Source organism: Eleginops maclovinus, chromosome 5 (assembly GCF_036324505.1).
Source record: "Eleginops maclovinus isolate JMC-PN-2008 ecotype Puerto Natales chromosome 5, JC_Emac_rtc_rv5, whole genome shotgun sequence".
NCBI classification, from domain to species: domain Eukaryota; kingdom Metazoa; phylum Chordata; class Actinopteri; order Perciformes; family Eleginopidae; genus Eleginops; species Eleginops maclovinus.
In genome coordinates this window covers 13,947,551-13,957,657 of record NC_086353.1, presented here as the reverse complement: position 1 = coordinate 13,957,657, position 10,107 = coordinate 13,947,551, and the positions used below count along the sequence as shown (strand labels likewise).

General features: G+C 42.4%; 1 protein-coding gene across 3 annotated transcripts; it reads left to right on the top strand.

Annotated features, from left to right (window-relative positions):
- The first annotated feature begins 110 nt into the window (after positions 1-110).
- ncapg (non-SMC condensin I complex, subunit G) lies at positions 111-9,831 on the top strand. 3 transcript variants are annotated; one of them, XM_063883121.1, is made up of 22 exons: positions 111-223; positions 521-633; positions 1,404-1,634; positions 1,996-2,224; positions 2,451-2,596; positions 2,695-2,779; positions 3,133-3,325; positions 3,414-3,563; positions 4,404-4,544; positions 4,683-4,806; positions 5,100-5,189; positions 6,463-6,651; positions 6,741-6,851; positions 6,996-7,115; positions 7,250-7,486; positions 7,590-7,771; positions 8,036-8,201; positions 8,457-8,624; positions 8,725-8,848; positions 9,105-9,161; positions 9,290-9,359; positions 9,454-9,831. In XM_063883121.1, the coding sequence occupies exons 2-22, from the start codon at positions 526-528 to the stop codon at positions 9,578-9,580; spliced, it is 3,048 nt and encodes a 1,015-aa protein (XP_063739191.1). In that variant the 5' UTR covers positions 111-223; positions 521-525; the 3' UTR covers positions 9,581-9,831. The 3 variants fall into 3 exon arrangements, with proteins under 3 accessions (XP_063739191.1, XP_063739192.1, XP_063739193.1); XM_063883122.1 differs by having other exon boundaries at positions 173-223; positions 526-633; XM_063883123.1 differs by lacking the exon at positions 111-223 and adding an exon at positions 369-390 and having other exon boundaries at positions 526-633.
- Positions 9,832-10,107: the final 276 nt, after the last annotated feature.

Below are 10,107 nucleotides of genomic sequence, written 5' to 3'. Positions count from 1 at the left end.
GCCAATTAACGTTCCACTAAGTTATTATCGATTACCTTATGTTTCAGAGCTACTGCTTTTGAAAAGTTCACATATTAGCCGGTACAGCCTTCCAGGCAAGGCTCAGGGCACACGTTTAGACGCTCAGTGTACGTCATTGCGTAGTAGTGACGTCTCAGTTCTCGCGAGAACACACTGCACTTAAATTTGAAAACAGGCGGCAGTGAAGAAATCTGGAGAAAAGGTACATTTCTAAATTTTATAATATGTCTCACTTTACAGTATAATATAACGCCTGCTCCAACGTTATGATAACAGATAATCGAACGTGTCACTAGAGACCTTTATTCCGAAACAACGTTGCCAGGTTACGTTGTTTTTCTGCTCTGCTATAGTTTGAGTGTGATCGAGGTGGGGCTTTTAGCTAATGAGGCACTAGAGGCAAACAGGCTGCTGAAGTAAAAACGTTAAAGCCGTGTCGTGAGGAAAGCTAAAGCGGCTGTTTGACTAATTCTGTCTTTTACTGTGGTTTTCTGTAAAGAAAAGATGACTGCAGACAGTGAAATGGAGATAAAAGAGGCGTTTCAACGCGCTCAGAAGGGCCACAACAACAAGACGAAGCTGGTGGCAAGCCTGAACAGCCGCTACAACAAGGTGAGTGATCTGTGGTGCAGTGAGGCTTTAATGTGCTGTGTGTTTCTCTATCTTTATACATAATACTTTACTCATATTTTAAATCCATGCTGTGTGTTAGAGGCAACGATGTGTATTTTCACAAGGCACTATGAAAATAATGCTAGGAGAAAAAAATAATAGTGCAATGAGAGATTTTAATATAAAGCCACACGTATAACTAAATAAAATTAAATGGCAGAAAGGGACATTTAATCCACAAAAGTTTTAAAATTCAGACTATGGTTATTGGATGTTTTCATAAGGTTTGTTCCAAATATGTGGTGCTCATAAACTGAAACTGAAGAGCTGCTTCTCTGTTTTATTTTGTATCACAAAGACAGTAAGCTAAGCTGACGACATAATACGATACAAGTATTTATATTTCCTATAAAATATATCTTCTTTCCCTATTCAAACTTTTTCTACACTATTTAGTTTTTTGTTATTTTCTTTAAACCCCATGATTTATGACTAATATTGTACGTACATGTGGGGATACAATATTATCTTTGTTGACAAACGTTGCTCATTGACTGTTTTTATTTCAGTCTTTGATTTAAATGTTTTAGATTTACTTAGAAAACATGAAATGGGGTAACAGGTTGAAATATTGTAGGGTAGTCAAACTTTTACTCATTCACTTAAAAAAAAGGTATTATTATTATATGTCACATTATCTACCTGGTTGTGAATTGATATTGCCAAAACTCATGACCTGATTTCCCTAAATCCTCCATCTCCTCAACCAGCTCGAGGACAAGACCCTGTTCCATGAGGAGTTTGTCCACTACCTGAAATACGCCATGATCGTCTACAAGCGGGAGCCTACAGTTGAAAACATCATGGAGTTTGTCGCACGGTTTGCCACAAGCTTCCTGTCTCCACCAAAAACTGAGGAGGAGGAGCAGCAGGAAGAGGAAGAAGATGATGAAGAGGATGATCATCCATTTCTCAGTTTCATCTTCAATTTCCTGTTGGAGGTAAACATTGTTGTATGACTGTATGCACACCATTTATTTTGTGATTACAGGTGACCAACTTTGTGACTGAAACATTTATCACTTGCACCTAACTTTTACCTTTTCTAGAAAACACTTTCTGACTTTATTTCAATCATTTGCTCTACAAAGAATCCCTGATGTGATGGAGGTTTCTGTTGCCTCTTAATCAGATTTTGTCCTGTCCCATCTGTTTCCCCTCTCCGCCTGTTGGACTCCATCTGTTTCTTACTCCTAAACTTTCCTATTAATGTTTCTCCCTCTCCTGCCTGTTTCTCCCCGATCCCATGTCTCACCCTCCTTTTTCCACTTCTTCTACCAAATTGTTGCATTTTCTTTCCAGTCTCATAAAGCCAGCAGCCATGCGGTGCGTTTCCGTGTGTGTCAGCTGATCAACAAGTTGCTGGGCAGTATGGCGGAGAATGCCCAGATAGACGACGACCTCTTTGATCGCATCCATCAAGCCATGCTGGTCCGAGTCACTGACAAGTTCCCCAACGTGAGGATTCAGGCTGCTCTGGCCATGACGCGTCTACAGCAGCCCAAGGACTCAGACTGTCCAACTATCAATGGTTTGTTTGTTTTTATCTATCCCTCCATGATTTATTTTGATTAGACACAATACACTACAACATATGCAGCATATATGATCTAATTCCACGTTTTTGAGGACATAGTTCACTGTTCAGTCACTGCTTTTCAATTCGCCTTTTGTTTTGTGGGATTTGAAATCCGGTTTTTAAATCTTTCTCTTTGGCCCTCAATCCGTCTAATGCTCAGTTTTTTTCCACTCTTTAGCATATATGCTGATACTGGAAAACGATACCAATGCAGAAGTACGTCGAGCTGTTCTTTCCTGCATTGCGATGTCCCCTCGCACCCTCCCCAAAGTACTCAAACGCACCCGGGACATCAAAGAGAATGTCCGCAAGCTGGCCTACCAGGTAACTTCAGATCCAGTCAAATTTATATTTAATCGTTCTTGCCAAACATTTTGAATTGCCTTTCAAACTTGCTATATTTCTGATTTTCTGTTTTTAAGGTTCTGGCTGAGAAAGTTCACATTAAAGCTTTGACCATCGCACAGAGAGTTACTCTACTGCAGCAGGGTCTCCGTGACACCTCAGGTAAATATTTCTGTAATGATTCAAATGTATTTCTTATCATGTGTTGCTGCAAAAACTAAATATTATTAGTAATTCTCAGAATTATTTAATTTCTTTCACCACAATTTCTCACAGCATTAGCGTCGTCTTTAGCTTTTTTCATTTGTCCGACCAGAATTTAAGATAAAATATATTTTAATTTCCGACCAGAATTTAAAATATATTTTTGCACCTTCTCACATTAGAGGTCATTGAACCAGTGTTAAAAATAAAGATAAATAATAAAGAACTGACTAAAATTACAAAAAATACTGGGTTTTTCAGCTCTTATTTCCGTTGCACATGTTTCATATTTGTGATTTGCTGTGCTGTAGAAACGGTGAGGGAGATGGTTTGCTCTCGCTTACTGCCGGCCTGGTTGCTCCGGATGGAAGGAAACGTCATGGAGCTGCTCCACAAGCTGGATGTGGAGAACTGTGCCGACACTGCTCTGGAAACACTGAAGGCCATCTTCAAAGGCACACTGGCTGAAGAACTGCAGCAGAACAGAGCGCAGCTCGACAACAGGTACACTCAAACCTCGACTCTCCAGCTCTCATGTGTTATCACATGGTTACCCAATGTCTGAAGCTGTGGTTACGTGGGCTTCCAACAGGAAGCTGATCCCTGTGGACTCTCTGTCCTGTGAGAATGTGCTTTACTGGAGAGCTCTGTGCGAGTTCATCAAGGCTCAAGGAGAAGATGGGGATGAGATGCTAGAGCAAGTGTTACCAGATGCTGCCACTTATGCTGACTTCCTCTACGGGTAAGAGAATAGCAAGACTTAAAACAACATTCAGGTGTCCATATGAAACATTATTTCTAATAATTCTTACTGTTTTTACGGGACATTACATTTTTCCAAATTTTCTTCTCAGTACGCTTTGTGTGTTTGTGTTTCAAGCTACACTTAAAATTGTGATCTTAAACTTTAATAAAGTATCAAGAAGTGAATGTAGTTACTTTTTGATGCTCAGAACAGAACACCTAACGCAGTTTGCTCATGTTGTTGCTCAGGTTTCTGAATGCAGGTCCAAAGTTCTCAGAGGAGCTCTTTCTGTATGTAACTGTGTGGCTAACTCGGTGCTTATTTTCAACTTAAGCTGGCTAGTTATTTTAAATGTGGTATTTATATAAAAACAGATAATCCTCGTAAAACAAGCACCACAACATCATACACAACCTTTAATAAATCACAGAATGTCTTCCACATTTGTTCATAGTTTTAAATCTCAAATATCATCCTTTCTCTGCATGTTGTAGCACTCGGTTCTACCCGCCTTTGAAGCTAATGTGTTAAAAATGCTGCATAATGACATTGGCTGATGCGCTTAACCTTTATCTGTTAAAAAAAAAAATTGTTTTAAATGTGTGACCAGTTGCAGGTTTGTAAAGATCTCTCAGGTTTTGTCTTAAAGCTGATAGGGCGTGTGTAGCAGGTGTGTTGCTGTGGCTTGTAGGAAGTGCTGCTGCGGTGTTAAGCTGCCTACAGTTTTGCAATTAATATTATTGTGGGGTTTATTCTGTGATATAAATTTGCTTCTGGTAATCAATGACAGCAAAATCTAAAATAGGTTTTAAAGCTCTTGATCATTGCCTGTTGCAGTTATCTGAAGGCGGTGCCTTTGCTGACGGAGGAACAGAGGGCCGACTTCAACCAACTGGAGCTCGTCATGACCAAGGAGTTCATCTCCCAGCAGCTCATCCATCTCATTGGCTGTCTGGACACCAATGAGGAGGGCGGCAGGTAAGAAGAGGCACAAAGATGTGCTAGTAAAATAACGTGGGAGTGGGAGAGAAATGTCCCTTTTTAATAATGTCCAGTTGGTCGAATATTATCATCAGCTTTTTCAGTTGTTGCTTGTACTCTGACATGTTTTGGTAGGAAGCGTGTGTTGGCTGTCCTGCAGGAGTTGTTGGCTCTTTCTCAGACTCCCTCCTCCCTGGTCTCCCTTCTCACTGAGAAACTCCTCACCCTCATACCTGATGACCACAGGCGCATACAGACTGTAAGTCACATTTTTTAATTCTGGGTGTAATTCTTTTTCACACACAGGAGGAAATGTCATTGCCCTCCGTAGATTCAGCTAAAGAATTCATTAGGCCGAAATTTTACAACATTATTGATCAACATTTGCAGATGGATGCACTTTGAGGCGGAAAGAGACAGATTATTGTTCTGACAGAAACCGTTACTAAAGCTCTTTTGCTTGAGATTAAACACAATGAAAGGGATTTTCCTTTCTGTGTTGGTGTCATTACCCCTTAGGTATTTGTCTTAAGCTGGCTTTGTGTTACCCAGGTGGCAGAAATCATCTCCGATGTGAGGGAGCCGATCATGGAGGCCAGCGCGCCGGTGCCGGAGAACTTGAGCCGCCGGCAACAGGTCCAGGTGGGAAACACTCTGCCAACTGAAAGCAGCCAGGAGCAATTACATTCAGTAATCCCCTCCAAATACCCCACTGTTTGTTTGAATGGATGAAAGCTCCTTGTTTTGGCACATCTCTTCTTGTATTTGTTCAAAGGTTCAAAAAGCTACAGAAAGATGAATTTGCTTCATACTGTTTCCAGGTTTTTCTTTATTATGGATAGACCAATGAACTCTATGAAAGGTTTACAACTCCTGGAATTGAGAGAACTAACACATTATAATGTTTTTATTTCTATGTCTTCTTTTCTCTGCTCTAAATACACTCCCTCTCTATTTCAATGTGTCCATCTCTCTGCGCCACCAGCTGGCAGATGGTTTGTATTTGGAGGGAAAGCATGTTTTAACTGAGGTGGAAAGTGCAGAATTGTGTGTGCCAATCTGGTTTTTCAACCTTTTCAGGTCCTGTAATTTCCCCCTTTTTAATCTCAGTTCTTTGTTTGTTTTATTTCCTCATTGTTTCAACCAAAAAAAGATCAGATTTTTATGATCTTAAAATCTTCCAATTTACAGGTTGTTAGTTTTGCTGGAGTAATCACAACTTTTAATTATTATTGTTAAAGGGATTTTATTGACCAGAGGTCCTTTTTTATTGGAGATTTGTCGAGCTGAAAGGGGGAAACAGAGGGGAGGACATTGCTCTGTATTCAAACTGACTTAGCAGCAGTCACCACGTATGGGCCACCAGCTGTGACTACCAAGCTATCCAGTGGCCCGCCTTTAAATAATTTTTGTATAGATTGGAGTTGGGGAAGGCATGGTAGAAAAACTACCTATTTTATTCATGGTAAAACAGGTTTGAGTAATTGATCTACAAATGGTCATTGTGTGGGGAAGTATCTCCTGAAGCTCAAGAGTCTGTGGTTAACTAGGAGCACAGAACGTCACAGAGGGATTGCTCACAACCTTCAGTACATCTCACCTCTCCATCGTTCAACCTGCACTAAAAGGATATCATGTCTTGGAGACCAAACAGCTGCTGAGGAAGTTAATCCTTCGCCCCAGGTGTTTAACTTCCCTTCCTTCGATGCACATGCTCTCCCCTTTTCAGTCAGTAAAGGCAAAGTAGGCTCTAGAGGGTCTCCACCTGGCCCAGAGCCACAGGTGTTGTTGTTGTTGTTGTTGTTTTTCCTGCAAATGGAGGTGCAGTTGCCCCCCCAACAGTCAAGAATCCTCTGGAGTGTAATGCAGCTGAGGAATGACTCTTTCCTCTTCTGTTTATCTCCCCCTCCTCCAGCTAGCAGAGGTGAAGGTGAGCATCATGGAGGCCAAACAAACTCTGGAGGACTCTATAGCCGCCCAGGACTTCAGCCGCGCCTCAGAGCTGAAAGACTCCATCACAGAGCTGGAGAACCGCAGGAACCAGATCCTCCAGGAAATCCAGGAGAGCAGCCAGCCGGCCGACAAAGAGATCCGCACTGAGAAGGTACATGCCATGAATAATATTTACCCCTTAAACTTTAGATGTCTATAAGGGAAACAGACTTGACACTTATTGGTTTCCTGTATTTTCAGAGTGATCCGGAGACTCTTTTGAGGTGTCTGACAATGTGTGCAGAGCTGCTGAAGCAGATGAGCATCAAGACCAGAATTGGTCCAACCATAAGCGCCTTAATGTCCTCCCTGGTATAAACCCACACTGCACACATCATCTTATTCTTCACTGAAGTTTCTCTACATGTGCAGACCAAAGGCTCCCTCTGGATCTGTATTAATCCAGAGTGTATGTATGAAGTGAGTAAAAGTGACTATTCTCTCCCTCTCTGTTAGGTTCTGCCAAGTATAGCAAACGCTCACCCTGCAGTCCGTAACATGGCTGTGGTGTGTCTGGGAACATGCACTCTGCACAGCAAGGAGCTGGCCAAAAACCACATGGTCCTCCTTCTGCAGGTAATGTTTCAATCACCAAACCTCCAAACACATCTGTTCAGGGTTCATCTTTAGCAGTCAGTTCCCCTATAACTCTCTTTTTGCTCATACATCCTACCAATGCTAAAATTGTAGAACTGTGTGTGTATTTTCAGATTGCTCAGCTGGATGAGGTGAAAATCCGTATCAGCGCTCAGCGTGCGATCATCGACCTGCTGCTGGTGTTTGGCTTCCAGCTGCTCTCTGAAACGGCTGCCAACCAGACGGCCCTAAACTCCCAGTCCCCGGACCGACGGGAAGAGGACGCATCAGCGACGGAGGAGAAGGGAGATGCTCCAGAGGACACGGCACAGAGTATCCTCTCTATGCTCTCAGAGTTCCTGGACAGTGAGGTGAGGTTGAGGGTGTGATATCTGCTGAATAATCGTGTGTGTGTGTGTCTCTGTGTCCTGGAAGAATTGCATTTTCAATGATCTGTGTGTTCAATGTTTTCAGGTGTCTGACCTGCGTACTGAGGTGGCGGAGGGTCTCGCCAAACTCATGTACACCGGCCGCATATCCAGTGCCAAGATGTTCTCCCGTCTGGTGCTGCTCTGGTACAATCCCGTCACCGAGGACGACACCCGTCTGCGGCACTGCCTGGGTGTCTTCTTCCAGCTCTACGCCCGCGAGAGCAGGTCACACATACACTCATACACAAGAAAACCATCAACTTTATTGTCTTTAATGTATAACACCTATTTTCTCCCATCCTCCAATTGGAATTTAAAAAATAGAAAACACTTAAACAAGCTAGACTCATGTTTGCATGTGCAAGATAAATTAAATGTATCAAGTGAATGGCGGGATAGCAAGCTGGTTATAATAACTGATTACATGCCTAGGTGAGAAATTAGGAATGCAATATAAATTAATATGGAGTGTTTCCTCGTGTGTATCAGGGTCCACCAGGAGGTCGTGGAGGAGGGTTTCCTGCCGACCGTCCGGACTCTGATGAATGCTCCCGCCACTTCTCCGCTGGCTGAGGTGGACGTTAACAATGTGGTCGAGCTGCTCGTCGAGCTCACCCGTCCCAGCGCACTTATTAAGCCCTCTGCCAACACAGAGGTGAGAAACCCGCTTTGTTCCTTATTGCTGTTCGGGATTCTATTGGTCTAATGAGTTTTGCATCAAATTGCTTTCTTCCTCCAAACTCAAAATCATTTCTCCAACAGATGCAGGTTCTCTTACATGCTTCAGTTCACGTTCAAGCATGACAAGCTTTAATTCAATATTGTTGGAGTAAACTTCTATAAGACTTAATTTAATAATGGCTCAATGAGTCAAAAAACGTTTAATTTATTGAGTTCGTATCTTATTTAGGAGGTGTGTGTCCATGACTACTTGGCTGTGCGTATTTGTGGGGAGATGTTGAAGGATCCCACGGCCCCTGAAGTGCGTCTCTATGCCAAGACTCTAAGCAACCTGGAGCTCAGCGGAGATGAGACCGTCAAGAAAGACCTGCAGACGCTGCTGCAGCAGCTCGTCCAGGTACGCACTGACACACCGCAGGGGGGAGGCTGTACTGTTTCATGTATATATCCACCCCTAAAGGCCTGGTGTCTCATGTTTCCTCCCCTTTGTCCTCCAGGAGGTGAAGGACCGTATCTCTCTCCGTGGTCTGGAGAAAATGATCTGTCAGCTAGTGGACTCTAAAGAACAGGCAGAGCTCCTCAGTGCCAGCGCGTTGCAACCATTAGATGTCAACGCAGACGGTACGCATGCAAACACAGTGACAGTCTGTAGGAAAGACAACCTGACATCCAGCTGAGCATCCGTAACAAGCGCTGCCTTCTCAGTGTCTAACTTCATTTACACTACACACGTGTGACAAACTCTCCTGTTAATGGATTATGTCGCATTACCAGAATGTTGTTAAACGGATTTATATGCCAGCACATCCCATTCGGTGTCAGTCGAGACAAAAATAGCACAGAGAGAAACATGAATTTTCTGTCTATCTTTCCACAGAGGCCGCAGCAGACGATCCATCTAAATCTGCCAAGAGAGCCAAAAGAGGGAATGCAGGTACTGTATTCTCATCTGAAACTGCAGTTGTTCATAGTGCCACTTTATTTTTAGAGCTCTTCTTGTGTACCTGAGTCAAGGTGTTGACTCAGCACTGTGATGTAACCTGAGTGTGTGTGCGCGCACAGGTCAGAGGAAAGTCTGCGCAGCCAGATCGGGCAGGAAGCCGAGCAGGAGGGCAGAGTCATCAGAGGAGAGGTGAGTGTTCAGTTAACTGTGGGCACCTTGTTTGATACCATCACTTTATTTTCACAATCTCATATTCATCTGCTCTCTTTTTTGTTTTGACCAGTGATGGAGAAAATGTTCCAGAGTCAGTTCCTCAAGTGCGACACTCACGGAGGGCAAAGACTGCAGCTCTGGAGAAAACAAAGCTGGACCTAAACACGCTCATCAATCAGGAGGCCAATGTGTCGTAGAAGGCATTTAATGCAAAGATGGAAATAAAATTGGGCGGTTTCAGTGGTGTTCAAGTACATCCGTCTAATATACAGAGCTTTTAGTTCATATAATACATTCATCACATTATCATACTCTTATATAGTACAATTCAGTGAAGTAACTGAGCCTCCTCTTATTTAGAGCCTTTACATGTCACCTCTGTCATTTCCTTTTAATTCTGTGTTTCCTATTTTCAACTTGTCATTTTAATTAAAGTGAAATACATGTCAATAAAGCTTGTCCTCTTTTCATTATCCCAACTCCAGATTAGACATCCCAAACCTTGTTGGGTAGGAAACTTTGTAACAGTGTGAGGATTATAATGTCTCACCAAGAATCAGTTTAACAGTATACTTCATTGGTCTTTAAAATAAATGAAAGCATTATTCTATAATGTAAAACTGAAGTATAGGATACATTATCTATAATGTTAGATAAATAATATGCAAGCAGCACTACGGCATTTTAAATTAACCATTACATGACAATAGCTTTCAAATCATTT